The 17,092-nt window shown below is 46.8% G+C and overlaps 1 protein-coding gene across 1 annotated transcript; it reads left to right on the top strand.

Moving 5' to 3' along the window:
• Positions 1-2,387: 2,387 nt before the first annotated feature.
• Positions 2,388-15,861, top strand: Sdr9c7 (short chain dehydrogenase/reductase family 9C, member 7). The gene is made up of 4 exons (XM_005397333.2): positions 2,388-2,902; positions 6,024-6,282; positions 6,956-7,119; positions 14,474-15,861. Exons 1-4 carry the CDS (start codon positions 2,602-2,604, stop codon positions 14,689-14,691), a joined length of 942 nt encoding a protein of 313 aa, XP_005397390.1. The 5' UTR covers positions 2,388-2,601; the 3' UTR covers positions 14,692-15,861.
• The last annotated feature ends 1,231 nt before the right edge of the window (positions 15,862-17,092 follow it).

Below are 17,092 nucleotides of genomic sequence, written 5' to 3'. Positions count from 1 at the left end.
GATGGAGCAGGTGTTCGCAAGGCTGTTCTCTCATTTCTGGATCTTACCTAGACTGAGTAGGGTTTCCAGTCCCTAGGGTTGGATAGTGCTCTATACAATACACTTCCACTTCCTGTCCTTTCCAGTTCCTCTGTGTCTCCCTGTCGGCAGAATCCCCATCCCCCTGGAGATGGAGGAATGGGTGGTTTCCCTCTGATGCTGGAAAGAGTGGTCACCATGTGTTTGAGCTGGTTCCCTGACTCCAGCAGGTGAGCTGGCCCAGACACTGCCCTGAGCCACGTGGGGACATACAGGTGCTCAGCAGTACAGGACTGGTGGCAGGCTAACCGCCCTTTCCAGGGTGTAGACTGGGAAGGGCTTGTCATTGTTGGATGCCTTGTGCAGGAGTCGCAGGGGTGGATCGTTGGGGGTGTGTGAGTATCAGCAACAAGTACCTAGGAGGACTTCTCTTCTGCTCTGTGCCTCCAGGTGAAGGAGTCTTACCCAAGCTCATCTTCACTAATTATTCCATGAAACTTTCAGGAGCCAAGCTTGGTGGTGCATGCCTGTAATCTCAGCACTTGGGATTCTGAGGTAGGAGAATCATATCAAGTTGGATGCTATGGACTACATAGCCAGACTGTCTCTAAAGACAAAACAAACAAAACCACATGGAACTTTCAGCCACTGCACCTGTGTCCTTCTGATACACACTGTCCCTGGGTCTGCTCAGCCCTTTTGGGACCTTGTCTGTCCTCTCCTAGGCATAACTTCCTTGTTACTCACTCAAGAGCCAATAGAGACCGAGGGATATTTGAGGGTTGTTTCCAATCCAGCATAGAATGTGCAGTGCCTTGGGAAAGTGTAAAGTGCAGTAGGCTCACCTTCTACCACTCTCCACCTCGTCACTCTAGGCTTTGGATCTGCCCTTTGGAAGGGAGAGCCCCCTGCTACCTTCCACTACTCTTGGTACAGAATGGCTAAGCCCTACCGGGCTCTTTTCAGGTGACTCTTGCTTTAGCTGATTCTGGGGCTAACCAGAGTCAGTAAATAGTGGAGCATAAAGACGCAGCCTTTGCTCTTTCCCTCTAGGGAGCTTTGTGGCCTCATGTCTGTGCCACACCCTCTTAGGAAGGAAGGTGTGACCTGGTGACCAGACTCGTACTGAGGGATGGTGGTGTGCGTGGAAGTTGAGTCAAGGCGCCACCTAGGCCCCAACGTCATTCTGTCACTCTGCCTTATGCAATTCTGGTTGTACCGCTCATGACTCACGCCTGTCTGTTTTCCTTATTCCCTTTGCTTTAGCAGCCTCCCTTCTACCTTGCTATGCGTTCTCTGCTCTACTGCCCAGAATGCCTCCTTGCCCTCCAAGTCCTGACTCTGACATCTTCCTGGTCTTGGACCTCTGATGGCGCAGCCTCTGCTCTGCTATGCCTCATCCTTCTCAGAGCCAAGGACTCTGCCCAGGCCCTTCTCTCCACTGTCCAGTGGTCCCATCATCCAGCCTCACCACCTGATTGGACATCAGTCTCTGTGATGTCCACATCAGACCTACCCATCCCCTGCCTTGCGAGGTCTTACCTGACTTCTTTCAGTACCTGTGGCTCTATCTGTCATTACAGTGGCCCATACCTTTGAATCACTTTGACTCCCTGGCCTCCCTATCCTCCGCACACCCAGTTAGTCACTGAGTCAGCTGGCTTCATGGTCCCTTCCTTTCACTACCATCACCCTACCTCCGGGCTCCTCAGCTCATCAGACTATCCATAATGTGCCTGGTCCTGGGGTGGAAGGGAGGTGGTTTCCTGGGTTCCTAGCCTAGGGGAGCTGTGTGCCCTCAGTCCTTGGCTTCCTCCATAGGCCTGGTCACCAGGGGTGGATGTAGGTGGAATGGTGGGCTGGCTTGGAGTGCACTGGGAGCTTCTCTCTAGGGACCCTCTAAGAAGCCTCCAGTGCCTTGACCCTTTCTACCTTCTGGATGGAAGAGCCTCACACCCCAGCCTCCCTTTCAGGAGGGTCCTCCTGCCTCCAGACTTAGGGCGCTGGAAACATCCACTCCATGGTAACCCTTTGCTTTTTATCCTCTCTCACAATGGAGACCCACCTAAGGATTCCGAAGAGCTGATGACCTGGACTTTATTACTCTTGGGGTTGGGAGGGCACAGGCCAATTATTGTTTGTTTTGCATTTATGCATTCTTATTGACAGGCTGGAGTGGGGCAGGGAGGGTTTTTTCCAGGGGGCTTTCTAGGCTGAGTTCTTTCTCACTTTTCCTGTCTATACTACCCAGGTGAGCTGACTCAACACCCACACTGCCACTGGGGCCTTCCCACTTTTGGCACCAGTACCCATCAGGGCAGAGAGAGAGAGAAGGAGGCAGTCATCAGGGCTTGAAGAGGTGACAAATTTTCAGGTTGGACTTGAATTTCTTGCAACTAGGTTAATTGGTATAATGCATCCACCTATAAAAATTACAGGGTGGCTCACTCAAAGGCCCTGAAATCAGTGGCAAGAAGTGGAAGTTTTCCTTTCCTGCGTGTTCCTGTGGACTGCCAGCTGGACTCTGAGGACCAGCTTCTGCTGCTGTTCCTGAGCCTCATCCTTCTTGGGCCGCACTGCCCAATGGCGGCGATCACGGACTTAGGTTTTATGTACCGCTGGTTTAAGAACTGTAATCTTGTTCGCAACCTTTCGGAGAAGTATGTCTTCATTACGGGCTGTGACTCTGGCTTTGGGTACACGCTGGCCAAACAGCTGGTTGAACGGGGCATGCGGGTGCTGGCTGCTTGCCTTACGGAGGAAGGGGCTCAGAAACTGCAGCAGGATACCTCCTACCGGCTGCAGACGATCCTGCTGGACATCACCAAGACTGAGAGCGTCAAGGCTGCGGCCCAGTGGGTGAGGGACCAAGTGGGCGACCAAGGTAGGGCAAACTGCCTGCTCAGTTTTCTTACTCTCAGCATCTAACAGTCTCAGGGACCCTGCTGTCCAAATAGGTGAGAGAGGTGATGAAAAGAACAGGGGTGGAAGGAGCTGGCTCAGCTAGACTGCAAGCCACTGTGTGGTTTGGCCTTGGCCTGTTCATGGCATTTTTCTAAAGAGTTTCTTGCCCAGAAACTGTGAGTAACAAGGCACAAGTTTCTATAAGAGGTAAGGAAGGGAGGATGTACTCTGTATGTCCAAACCTTGAAGGATGGAGGGGCCTCTCAGAGACTTCAGTGGTCTTACCATCCATCCTGTAGAAGTACTAGGGTGGAGAAGGGCCAAGAGGCTGATTTCCGTGACTAGGGCATTTGCTATCCTTGATTGTGTCACACAGCGGAGGGCCAGGTCTCTTAAAAGTTGGAGTCTACTTGAGAGTGGCTACTCCCATTGAGGAAGGAAGCTGTGGGCTTGGGGCTGGCCAAGAGTGTGTGAGGATTTGCCCAGAGAACTTGCAGCACGTAGGGTATAGGCCCAGGATCAAGAGGGACAGAATAGTGTGGTTATAGAAGCAGCAGTAGCCTGAGGAAGTCCTCATTCCCCAAGAAATGAGGCTGGGCCTCTGCCCAGGTGGGGGTAATGAGCTCTGGGAGCCAGGAAGAGCCAGATACAAGCGTCTTGTTTTACATCTCTCCTTAACATTTATCCCTGCCACTACACAATGCATTTTGCTTATTTATTATCTATTCCCTCTGCTGGAATAAAGCTTCCTGGGAACAGGTTGGTTTCATTTTTGTTTTTGTCTCTTTTATCTATTTTATGTCCTTAGTACCAAGAATAGTGTCTGGTACCAACAATTGTTTATTCAATGAGCTGATTAATGAGTAATTTAGCAGTGCTGAGCTCCTCTCTCCACCAGCATGCTTCACCCACTTTCCTACATTCACCCTCAAGCCAGTGGAGTTCAGGACTCATCCAATATACTGTTGCGCTTTTAACAAATATACTGAAATATAGTAGGTTAACAACACATCTTTATTGCCTTGTAATTCTTGAGGGTAGCAGTCCAAGATGGGCCTCACTAGGCTAATGTGAAGGTCTCCACAGAGTTTTTTCTTTCTAAGGTCCCCAGGGAAGAATCTATTTTCTTGCTTTCTCTAGCTTATGGGGACTGCCAGCATTTTGGGTGCATGGCCCACTTTCTCTGTTCAAGACTAGCAAAGTTGGACTGTGTCTTCTTCTCACTCTTCCCATCTCTTTGGTTCTCTAGTTTCTGCCTTCCTCCTCTTAGAAGAAGCCTTGTAATTATGTTGGGCACATGAATCCTGGATAATCTCCCCATTTTAAGGTCTACTGATGATGAATGTTAATTCCCCTTGAAACTGTAATTTCCTTTTTTTATGTAGCCCAACGTATTTACAGTTTCCAGGAATTAAGATGGTGATATTTTCAGGGGACCATTATTTTACTTTTGCTAGTGGGCACCATCCTTGATCTAAGAAGCACTGGAAACTGCAGGTGGAGAGAAGGTAGATATTATTGCATGCTTTCTTGTCACTGCTGAGGGTCCCTGGACATAAAGGTGGCATGGCCCTAGAGCTGTTAGACCTGCTGTCACTATTCTCTGGTTATTCTTTGCAGGGGATAAAAATAGAAAAATTGCCTTACTTCCCCAACAAGTAGTGCATCCTCTGCTGGAGCCCTTTAGCAGGATTATCAGAGGCAGTGGCTGTGTGTCCCTTCCCCCCACACAGAGACTGCTGAAGTTTTATGATCTTTGGGTCTCAGGAATAGCTGCTGAGCTATATTTCTGGCCCCTTCTTGTTCATTTTGTATCTCCTTTTCATTTTTCTCTTCCGTAAGGCAAGAGAGGCCCCTTAGCTGGGGAGATTCTAAGTCCTACCAGCCAGATGGTCTCTTGGAGTCATCTAACTGGAGGAAGGCAGGAAGACAGAGGGTAGGCCTGGCAGGGATGTCAGGGGCTAGGTGGACCAGAATTGCAGTTTTCATCCAGACCTGCCCTTAGGAGAGAGGTGAGTGCCAGACAGAGTATCTTGAGGTTTGTGCTGGCCAAGATGGGCAATGAGAGGGGAACGGGGAAGGGAAGGAGCTCGGAGGTGGGGTTTATGGGATCGTTAAGTGAAAGAGCTAGAAGACGCCACTGAGGGTCATCCTTCTCCAGTGAAATTCTACTTGGAAGCTCAGTATATAAAACAAATGAAAGCCTCTTCCCTAGCAGGCTTAAGGGACAGGCTGGAAACTGCTGTAGTTCAGTCTGGTGAAGAACTTGAAGCCCAGAGTGGGAAGTGACTTGTCTATGGCTGGAGGTAGAGCCAGGCTTAGAACTTAAGGCTCTTGAGCTCCTGTAGATGTGAATGATCATACTTAGTATTATTGCTCCCCATCTCTATCAATCCTACCCAATAGGAGAAACTTTATCGCATTTTCCCATTAGCATTTTATTTAAATGTCTTATATCTTTACTTATAAATAGCATTTTATCTTGTTTGTGAGCTTCTCAAAGGATAAGACTCTTCTTGTTCTTTTCTTTTTTTTTTTTTTGTACCGGAAATCAAACTCAGGACCTTGTACTTGCCAGGCAGGTGCTTGTGCCGCTGAGCTGTATTCCTGGCCCCTTCTTGTTCATTTTATATCTTCTTTGCCCCTAATTGGCAAAGAGTATGTATGAATGAATGAATGAATGTGTGAATGGACAAATGAATAACTGAATTGACTTTGACAGCAGTTGAAATGGAGTTGGCTTCCTGTACTTAAGCGAATAGAAAAGAGGAGGCACGATCGGCGAGGGAATTAAACATCAATTCATTGTTATGAAAAGCATATCTCTTATCACAGAGCTAATAGCTTAGGTGGCCATAGCTACATGCAACCTGGATTATAGCTGGTACAGAGCCGCAGTGAACTGAGTCAGAAAAGATGCCCCATGAGCAGGGAACACTAGTCAGTGACATGTAGCTGCCTCACCCAAGCCATGCTGTCTTGTGTCATGCATACCAGCACAGCTATCCTCAGTGACCTGGGCTGGTGGGCAACTGTCCGTGGTGTTTTCCCAGAGATACTGCTGATTCCTGTGTGTTTCTCTCCCTCCATCTCATCCCCAGGCCTCTGGGCCCTGGTGAACAATGCTGGTGTGGGCCTGCCCAGTGGCCCCAATGAATGGCTGACGAAGGAGGACTTTGTAAAGGTGATCAATGTGAACCTGGTGGGAACGATCGACGTGACCCTCCACATGCTGCCTATGGTCAAGAAAGCCCGGGGCAGGGTAGTCAACATGTCCAGCTCTGGTGGTCGTGTGGCTGTCATTGGTGGTGGCTACTGTGTCTCCAAGTTTGGCGTTGAGGCCTTCTCTGACAGCATCAGGTGACTGGACCCGGGGACCAAACCATTCTAGGTGTGTGTTGGGGGGACTCCAGGGAGTTTTAACTTAGAAATAAAGGGCTGGGTTCCTACCATGTATGCAGGGGCATTCTGGAGCAACACAGCAGAGAGCTGGATCATAGTGAGCCTTCCCCAACTGCCAAGAGAAGAAGGGGTGTGGGGAAGAGTTGGGATAGAGACAGCGGACAGCAGGTGGGGCTGCCCTGAGAAGTCCGAGTGAAGGTAACACTGAGCAGGTCTGTAGGAATAAGAAAGAGGTCCCTAAACAGACACAGAGGCCTGGGGGCAAAGGTGCCCCTGGGAGACCCTCAGAGAAGGATACTGGTCGGCCCTGTATAGATCCCATCACTCCTGTTGTGTGGGTGCAGGGCACGGGGCTGAGTGTAGGAGGCACCTGGTAGGAGGAAGATCTTGGCCTAGATTCTCCACTGACTTCCTGCTGCATCTGCCTGAATGTAAATTATCCAGAGATTACCGGATGAGCTTGGGAAAGGGCTGAGGTCCTTGGAGAGAATTTATTTGCATAAAGGCAATGCCTAGGCCAGCTGCCAGGGGTGGGGTTTGTGTTCCTGGAGAGACAGCTCCCTCCAGAAGTGACTCTCCTTGACACTGTCATCTTGAGGCCTAGACTAGAGTGAAACTCTTATTTTCCCAGGCGTGAGATGCACTACTTTGGGGTGAAGGTCAGCATCATTGAGCCGGGGAACTACAAGACATCCATTCTGGGAAAGGAGGGCCTTGATAAAAAACTGGAAATGCTATGGGAGCGGCTGCCGCAGGAGACCCGAGAGAGCTATGGAGAGGAATACTTCCGCATCTGTAAGTTCCAGGGCGCAAGCCAGGTCTTGGGTGAGGGCAGGTAGGTCTTGGGGTCTCTGACTGGCTTTTGGTTTATAAATGATCGGACTCAGGGTCTAAGGCCACGCAGCTAGTGGCAGGCCTGGGGTTTAAGAATAGAGGCAGAACACAGTCTGCAAGAGACTGCTCTTCCTGGTACCTGCTCCCAACATCAACACGCAGGTGAGCCCGATGAAAATGCACTGAGACGAGCACAGAGATGTGAGTAAAAGCAGGGCAGCTAGAGCTGACTGCCAGGGTTCAAGTCCTGACTCTTACATTTACCAGCGAAGAGACTTTGGACCTTTTCAGTAGTCTCCGCATGCCTCAGCTTTCTCCTCTATAAAATGGGGAGTTAATAACAGTGCCTACTTAACAGGGTTGCTATGAGAATTAATATGTGTGAATTATCTTGTGCTGAGTGCCTGTTAAATAAAAAGGAAAATAAGTACCTGGCTCTTTACAAGGATGGGTCCCATTGTACTCTTTTCGTCTCTCTGAGTTAAGTGTCCCCTGTGAATCTTAGGTGCTTTGGAGGGTGAAGAAGGGACATGTTAGATACTGGCTATCTTGCCAAAACTTCCCGCTTTGGGGATGGATGGAGCCTTCCCACAGGGGAATATGAGAGGGCCCAGCCTGGAGAGGCAGTAAGAGAGGCATTGTGTCAGTTGTTGGAGAATTTCCTGGTAGGAGATGGAAACACTATGAGACCACGGAGCCCTATGTTCATTTGGAGAATCTAACCTTGAAGCAAAGTTGATTTCAAGAGAACAGGAGACGCAAGAATTGAAGGTCTCTGCATTTCATAGATCTCAGGGCCAGAGAGAAGGACGTGCCTAGCTTAGCACAACTTGTGGCCACCCTTTTGGGTAACTTGTGTCAGCAGACACTGGCCCTGACATAACTGGCCCTCCTGGCCAAGGGCTAGTCTTCTCCAGCAGCCTCTCTGAGGAAAGAGGGGCTGCAGTGTGCAGATTCGGATGTTTCCGTGGTGCAGAGTGAAGCAGCTGCCATTGGTTCTGCTTCTGCTCCCTCTGGGCCTCACTCAGCTGCTGCCACATTTCCCCAACACAGATTTTTCTTTTTCTGTTTTATCTGGCTGCTGTGAGCATTCCAGAGAGGCAATTTTCTGTGGTGGTTAAGCTCTTAGAGTTAGAACTAGTCTGCGGGTGCAGATTTCAGCTTGCAGGCTGGCCAAGTTCTTCACCCCTTCAGTTTTCTCATCTGCAATGAGTTAAATGAATATAAAGTCCCTAGATACCACCTGGTCCCTGGTAAGAGCAGTTTAAGTTTTTGGTTGCTATTATCATTGCTTACATTGAGTATGGCCTCCTAGTCTCCATTATGGTGATATAATACCTGCAAGTTACCAGTTCTTCTATTAAAAATCCAAAGTGATGAATTTTAAAAATATACCCAGAATTATCAGGTTAATAATATCCCTTAGTTATTATAGGCTGATCAGGTCCACAATCTCCAGAATGAGTGTACGGTGAAGGCTGAATAAAAAGAGGTGAATGGAATGATTTTAAGGCTCCAGGAGGATCAAAGCCCTCTCACAGAATTCGAGATCCTCTCAGGGCTAAGACCAAGACCTTCTCTGGGTGGCCCATATTTATTTGGTTATTAGAAGAACAAAGGGGAGTACTCAAGAAGGGCAGAATTACTCAAGGACTTCTCCAAGTGAGGTATTAAATTAGTCCTTAATAAGGATTAAGTGAATCCACCCAGGAGTGAGATGCTTGAGACTATAGTCTTTATCTAGTTGAGATCAGATCTAAGTGTCCTTGGTTGTGATCTTGTCTTATCTTTTGAGGCTTTCCAGCTTTATCTGCCATTACAGGCTTTGGTAGGGATTAATGATTCACAGAGGTTCACTTACTATGAGTCCATCGCCCATTTCCAGAGAAGGAGCCTAGGCCTTGGACAGATTCACAAGTGAACATGAAAAGCCAATTGATTAATTTAACTCCTGTTCAGGACTGCTTCATAGTGGTCTCCGTCATGGAATCTCTAAATGGATGTGTTAGCCAACTTTCTGTTACTATACCAAATGCCAAAGACAACCAATTTAGAAAGAGAAAAGGTATTCTTGGCTTACAGTGTTAGAGGTTTCAATCTACAGTCAATTGCTTTGGGTCGTGGTGGCACATCACAGCACGACTGTGTGGCAGAGCAGAACTACTTACCTCATAGTTGGGAAGCAAAAGAGGGAAAGAGGAAGGGAGCTGGGTCCTACAGTTCCCTTCAAGGGAACACCTCCACCTGGGCTAACGCTCTCTCATCAGGCTCCACCTCCTAAACTTCCACCACCTTCCAATAACACCAGGCTGTGAAATAAACCTTTGACACAGGGATCTTAGGGAACATTCCAGATTCCAGCTCTATCAGTGGACTAAATGCAATCACCTGGTCAAATCTGTGGTAGGTCTGAAACTATTTGAGACATGCTGTCTCAGCAATATACATTGACAGAATTAAAAGCCAACACACAAGAATCAAGAAAGCTATTTTTGCACTTAATATACCTTTTACCAAACAGGCTTTGTGTGAGGTAGGGGAGATGGTGTGGACAGAGGGGTGCTTGCTCCTAGCTGCTTGTACTTTAATATTTCACAGAGAAGACAGATGTTAAGAAAAACACACATAATGGTAAATGTGGTTGAGTGCCACAAAGAAGGGAAACAAAGTTAAGAAAGAAACAAAGTTAAGAAAGTTAAGCAATGGGAACTTGGGTACCATTTCAGGTTATGGCATAGGGGGGTTTTCTCTTGGTTTACTTTGAGGAGGAAGAAGAGTTAGACACTGTTGGAAAGTGGAAAGGGAGGTTGGGCAGGGAGATTTTTGCAGCAGGGCTCTGAGCCAGGACAGTCTTTTGGGGGAACTTTAAAGAAGCCAGCAGGTGGGAAGCAGAAGGGGTGACTGGGGAGTGGGGCACAATATAAATAAGCATCTGAGCACTCTGAGGATCAAGGATGGGACCTGATCTGTGACTGGGAAATACCATTCTGGTTGCTCAGGCTTCCAAGGTAGATGTGATGGTGTTTTAGACTAGGCAGAAGGTGGAGGAGTTGGAAAGAAGCTGGATGCCAATGTGTTAAACAAGCTGCCACTGTAGGCAAGGGAGAGGAAAGTGTTATGGATGGGTGCTAGGTTTATGATGAGGAACCTGTTGGATGGAGGTGTATTCACTCAATGATTTCGGGAAGACTCAGGGAAAAGATATTCAAAGAATTGTTCCCTAAAAAAAGTAATCCTTTAGTTCTGGACATATTGGAATTCTGTGTGAGAAAAAAAATGTCCCACAGGTTTAAATCAGTTAGCCTCTTTTTAGTTAAAAGTAGCAGAAAATCTGACACAGATTATTTAAACAGAAAATAAATTTGACTCATGCGACTAAAATGTTGAGCAAAATGAACTCTAGGCACAGCCTGATGCAGCCCCCAAAATATACTGGTAGGAGCTACTTCCACCCTGCGTCTTGACCGTGCTTGTGTCGTATTGACTCTAGTTTCACAAGCTGTTCCCTGTGGGGGTCTCTTCTCTCTCAGAGTGAGGGCTACTGAGAAAAGGGGAGAGTTCTTACCAGTAGTTCTCTTGAGAGTCCTAGCATTCATTCTGACCTGGAGAGCTCATGGTGGCTGGATCAGAGGTAACTGCAGGGTGTGTCCAGCCCTCAGCCAATCTCTGTGCCCATGGGTGTGAAGGGCTGATTGGCTTTGACTGGGGCATACGTTCTGCTCAGACCGAAGATTCTAAATGGTGGAGGCATGCATTCCCAAAGGGAAATCTGCAGCTGTTGGGAAAAAGATGGCGGTGAAGGGAGGGGGATTTCTAATCCTCTGTATGAGCCCCCTAGAGCAGGGCTGGCAGACCCTGTATAGCTTTCAGTGTTACAAATAGCCCATTGTGGCACATGTGCCAGTGGTCCGCCACCACTGCCCTAAAACTTCCTTAGCTAAGAGTGGTCCAAATTTGTATAAGGCTAGAATAAAATACAGATTCAACCAGTGTCTGAAAACGTCACAAAGCCATTGCCTAAGTAAATACTCAGTGCAGACAGAGGTTGTAGGATCTGAACAAATCTGCACAAAGGCCAACTTCCTCTGGAAATCACTTTTCAAAAACCAGGTATTGTTATGCTGAAGAATAGTAAGGATTCTGTTCATAAAATACTATGGGCTGATTCCTCTATAGTGCACACCACAACGTCAGAAGAACGTTTTCAGACGGTGGTAACTACTTTTAGATAAATGTTTCTCCAAGGAGTCACACTCTACTTTCCACCAGTTACCTAGTAGGAGGCAGGGGTGAGACAAAGGGTAGATCCGAAAGCAAATACGGTACCATGCAGTTGTGCAATAAGGGGCAAGTGTCCAAAACAAAGCACCAGTAAACGGTACAGAGAATTAATTTTGCAGTCACAAAGTCCCAGCAGGCTTTACTCTGGGAAGAAGTGAGGAGAGGTACTCTGGGACAGATGAGGCCCCCACGGGGGAGAGTTTGTAGGATTAGAGTCAGTACTACACGAAGAGGTGAAGATAAATGCCTTAGTGAGTTTTGAAGGATGAACTGGAGTTCACCAAAAGGGAATGACGTAGGTGTTTCCCACAGGAGGAGGAGCATGGCTACATTTGGAGACCAACATAGGATTGAGTGCTTTTGCATGTAGGATGGATTCTGGGTCCCTATAATCATGGAACATAATTCTCTAAACTACGGTTTATTCATTTAAAAAGCAGAATAATTACTCTTTCACAGGCTGTTAGGAGAACTAATAGTACTCCAGCTAGTTGCATAATGAGCACAACATACCTCGGGCATGTGAAGGGGACTGAAGGCAGAAAGAAAGCGACGGGACATAAAAGTCTGTGGCAGCTACACTGAGGAATGGATCTTACCCTTGGGTTACTGGGGGCCTTTTAAATAGCTCTGAAGTGCCTGGTCATGATTTGTGTGCTGGGGAGGAAAGCGAGGCCAACTGGGAGGCTATTCAGAAGCTCAAGGAGATTGAAGACGGGAGCCTAAACATCATGGTGGCTGTGGGAAGTGGACAGACTGAAGCAATACTTTGGCCCGGTTGTACCGAACCACGAGACATAAAAGCTAGACGGTTGCTGTGGCACCAACCAACCATGCTTCTGGCTTTTCAACCCCAGGACCAAGGCCCAGCTTTCTTAGAGTCGTTTTTAACTATGTTCAGAAAAGAACCGTATGGGAAATTGCTCCTTACTAACAACAGACGTAGGCGTCTTTCCAGAAAAGTGGAGCTCAGAATCAGGGAAGAGGCCAGCACACAGGGAAGGACATCCTGGTCCTGAGAGACCTGAAGCCGTGCCACCAGCTGAGTGTGGTCCGCATTGCTGAGCCAGGAGTGGGGCTCCTAGTTCAGTATCTTTTTTTTCATCAGAAATGTCCCTGTCAGACCCTCTACCCCTACTTCTTCTTGGCGATGGTCTGTGTGAAGCCGAAGACCTTGTCCCTGGCAAAGGAATAGGGGATTAAAACTTAGCTGCTGGAGCCATTCAGAGGGCCAAAGTCTGAGCCTTAACACTTGACACATCTAGCTTGATTATCTCCAGAAACATAGTCCTAAGTGGTCAAACCCAAAGTCCATGTTCCTTCTTCCTGCTGAGGAGAGTGGCGGGGACTAGATGGAAACTTCTGTCTTCTTTCCTACTCCATGCCTGGCTGGTGCTTACACAAATAGAAGCTGATAAATATTTGAGAAAATAATGAATGAATGTGCCTCATATCACCATGCTTGGGTACCTTCTGCCCCATACCCTGTGTGGGTCCTCCTCACCTTTCAGGGGCCAGTGTTCCAAACATCGCCGCAGGTCTGCTTCCTTTGGCTCTTCAGTCATGCAGGTCTGTCCACTCTTGAGAGCCCTGAGAACCTGAGAATCCTTCGCACTTGCCTCCCGGCCCCAGCCTTACTAGTGGGGCACTCCCTGACAAGCCTAAGGTCAGAGGCTTCCTATGTGTTCTGTGGACAGTCTGCCTTTAAGTGAGTGTGGCTTTGGGGGGACACCAAACTTCAGGTTGGCCTTTCACTACAGCAGGGCTCTCTTCAGGAAACAGCAAGGGAGTTAAGTTAGCTCTTCTGAGTCTGGGATAAAGGGCACTTGGTGACACTGGCCTGTCTTCACCAATCGCTCAGAAGTCCTGACCCTGCCTACCTGGGTCATCCCAAAGTTGGGGCAGCTTTTGTTTTCCAGTTTTGATCCCATAGAAGGGAAGTCTGACTGTCAGGCTCCAGTTTCTTTCTTTCTTTCTTTCTTTCTTTCTTTCTTTCTTTCTTTCTTTCTTTCTTTCTTTCTTTCTTTTTCAGGCTCTCATTTCTTTGGAGCCCTTGAGGTTCTCCTTGAAGTCTGAGCCCCCTGCTCCTTAATCTGCCTCTGTCCCAGTATCCCAGGGAAGAACCTGGTTGTGCATCATGTGGCCTTTCCCTTCCTCAAACCTGTGGGTATCTCATAGACAGATGAACTTCCTGTGTTAGAACCCTTCAAGAGGCCTGTCTGTACCTTGGTCATCTGCATCCACAATGGCCTTATGACCAAAGTGGGGGCAGGATTTTTTTGAAAATAAATTTTGTTTTTCCTGCAAGATTTTGTAGAAAAATGCAAGAAATAATAATAATAATAATAATAATAATGAAGAAGAAGACAAAGACAAAGAACAACAACAACAACAATAACAATAACAACAACAAGAAGAAACCAAATAAAATAAAAAGCCTCCAGTATCTAGGAATCCCACCAGCCAGACAATATTTTTACTTCCCATTTTTCTATGAATATAGACACATTTTCCGCCCTCATCATCAACTCTGCCTTTTTTTTTTTTTTTTTAAGAGAGGATTTCACTGTGTAGTTCAGGCTAGGCTTGAAGTCACTTTGTAGCTCAGGCTGGCCTTGAACTCAGAGGAATTCTCTTGCCTCGGCCTCCCAAGTACTGAGACTCTCTGTGTGTACTACCATACCCGGCCTTCTATTCTGCTTTTAATAATCTTTGTTGGTCTCCAGGGTAGGTACTATTATCTCTCTTTTACACACAGTGAAGGTTTGAAGCCGAGGTCATATAACAAGTAAGTGGCACCGTCAGGAGGACTGGGCGTAGCTCTTCTTATTGTTAGTCAAACGCATTGGTGGGAATTCAGTGCACAGCTGTAGAATTCAGGAGGAGAAATACGATGATTTATGATGATCCTATAAGCAGGGGTTTATGTGAAGGACACCTGCATGGTGTTCTGAAATGTTAACTGGGATGGGATTTGGAAGAAACCATCCTTAATAAAGAGTAACGGAGCATTTCATTCCCCCCTCTTCGATAGATACTTCCAAACTGAACAACATGATGCAGCTCGCAAGTCCAAACATCACTGATGTCATCAACAGTATGGAGCATGCCATTGTCTCCCGGACTCCCCGCATCCGCTACAACCCTGGCCTGGATGCCAAACTCCTCTACCTCCCCTTGGCAAAGTTGCCCACCCCTGTGACAGATTTCATTCTGAGCCGCCACCTTCCAAAGCCAGCAGACAGTGTCTGAGCTGGGGAAGTCCCAGGGGTGGATGGTGGAATGCACAGCATGGGGAGGGAGAAAGCCCTGTGGTCGAGTCAGACATGCTGGGGATGGTGGCTACCAAGGACACTGGGTTCAGCTGATACCGCTGGTGAGAATGCCTCCTCTCCCCTGCTGGGGACCCCACAGACCTGAGGTGGCCTTTGCAGACTTGAAGACCTACAACACTGCCCCAAGGACAGGCAGGAGACAAATTTTTCTGGGCCTGGAAAAGTCAAGGAGGGGAAAATCTGAGTCTCAAGCTGTTACCTCCTCTGGGGAATACTCTGGGACAAGAATCTCAGTCTCCTCTCTGTGGGTCTCCAGATACTCACCAGCCTCATCCATACCACCCATTACTGAAGGATGCAGTACAGCAGCCAGGAGCTCAAGAGCATATTCAACAATAGTTTAAAATAGTTTTTCTCTCTACATTTCTCTATCCATAGGTGATTTGAATGCACATGAAATGACATTTATTTATTTAATCAGTATTGCCTAATTCACCAAATATTTATTGAGTGTCTGCTACCTACCAAGCACTATGAATCAGGTGGAGATATGAAGATTATGAAACCATTGCCTTGATCTTTTTATGATTTATTTTGTGTTTTTATCATAGCACAACATCTATCAGCACAGATAAAGCAGTGACAGAAAGAAGAGAAACTAGAAAACAAAGTGAGAGGCACGCTGGGGGGTCATTGTGCAGTAGTATTCAAACATATCATATCCTTCACTTAAATAAAAATGTATACTTTTGGGCTCCAGTGTTAGAAAATATGATTCATTAGACCTTGGGTAGGGCTCAGAAATATGTATTGCAATAAGGATCTAGATGATTCTGGTGTATATACATACTTGGAAGCCACCGGTAGGTCTATAGGAGAAGTAGCTACCACTACAGCACCCATCACTTGCCTCCAGCTTAGTGCCCAAGGCAAAGAACTCATGTATTCAGATTCTCAGATCAGGTTTTTGGTTTTTTGGGTTTTCTTAGTTATAAGAGAATCAAATTTTGAAATTGGTAACATTGTCAAATAAAGTCACGGAGCTAAACTTTTTAAAAAGAAATCACCTTAAACTTCTGTTGAAAAGACTTTTGATCTTGATGAATAATCATGTAATAAAGGTAAACATGATATTTTAAAAATTAAAGTGTCTTCAACTTGTGTCTTCAACATCTGGCTGAACTTGAAAATAGTAAAAAAAGACTTAATTATATCTAAAAAGAGTCATTTTCCCAATGAAATCATGCTCTAGGTTCCAAGGATTGACATGTGGGCATGCATCGTGGGGCCACCATGCAACACACTTCCGCCTGTCACTCACAGCCCTTCTATCCCTGGCACCAAGTTCTGAATTGGGTAGAATGCATTAAATAAGTAACAAAAAGACTAATTCACATTGGCTTAAACAACAAAGAGTAAGGGCAGGACCAGAGACTGAATGAAGGCAGGAAGGATATAGGTTCTTTCTACTTCTTTGCTCTGCCACTTCACAGCTTTAGCTCCATCCTTTGTTACTGCAGTATGAATGTCAGAGGCAATGGGAATGCCAGACTTCCTCACTGTCAACTCACAGGAGAAAAAAGAGCTGCCTTTCCACGACAGCCAGGCAGAGAAAGTGCTTCTCTAGAACCCTCATGGAGGCTCTCTTTGAACCCCACTGACCCCAAATGGCTTAGGCTTGTCTATCCATGAAACAACTCCAACTTCTGGGGGAAGTTGCCATGACTTGCCTAGATTAGTGACAGGATAGGATTGGAGTTTGGTGAGTCAGTCACAGTGCTTACTGCCCAGAAAAATTAAAAATTCACACCTGTATGCTATTGAGAGAGTTGAACAAAGGTCAAAAATAAATTATCTTTGTTGAAGACATAAAAACTTTTAGCAGGGGAAAACTATAGTTAGGTAATATTCCCAGATACTTATCTGAGTTACTTTTCTTCTTGCTGAGACAAAATACCCGACACCTAAAGTTAAAGGAGGAAAGGTTTATTTGGCTTACAGTTGGTAAAGTTTCAGTGCATAATTGGCTGGCTTCAAGGCAGAGTGGTGTGGCAGACAGGCATTGAAGAGGAGAAACAGTTCAAGGCAGGCAGAAGGTAGCAAAACAAGAAAGAGATGACCAAAGCTCTTTGTATCCCTTCTATCTTATTCAGACTACTTAGGGTGGGTAGCACTCACACCCTTAATCTTAGTGCCCTTGATCCTAGCATTGCACCATGAACTGATTGCAGCATCACACACTTTAGATCAAGCCACCTCTGGAAAATCTCCACCTATGAAGGCATGGGGCTCTGAGGGGAAATCTAAACGCACACCATAACATTTCCCCTCTGGTCCCCCAAAGACTCGTGCATATTCCTCTATGCTAAAGGCCTTTA

This window comes from Chinchilla lanigera, unplaced genomic scaffold (assembly GCF_000276665.1).
Source record: "Chinchilla lanigera isolate Chin_1 unplaced genomic scaffold, ChiLan1.0 scaffold00057, whole genome shotgun sequence".
NCBI lineage: Eukaryota > Metazoa > Chordata > Mammalia > Rodentia > Chinchillidae > Chinchilla > Chinchilla lanigera.
Note: the sequence above shows the minus strand (reverse complement) of the source record. Positions and strands in the feature narration are given on the sequence as shown.

Bases quoted from the DNA above. Each gene is read 5' to 3' on its own strand.
- Sdr9c7 (XM_005397333.2), top strand. From the start codon at position 2,602: ATGGCGGCGATCACGGACTTAGGTTTTATGTACCGCTGGTTTAAGAAC. The intron at 6,283-6,955 runs GTGACTGGACCC...TTATTTTCCCAG, and splicing joins GCCTTCTCTGACAGCATCAG to GCGTGAGATGCACTACTTTG. The intron at 7,120-14,473 runs GTAAGTTCCAGG...CCTCTTCGATAG, and splicing joins AGAGGAATACTTCCGCATCT to ATACTTCCAAACTGAACAAC.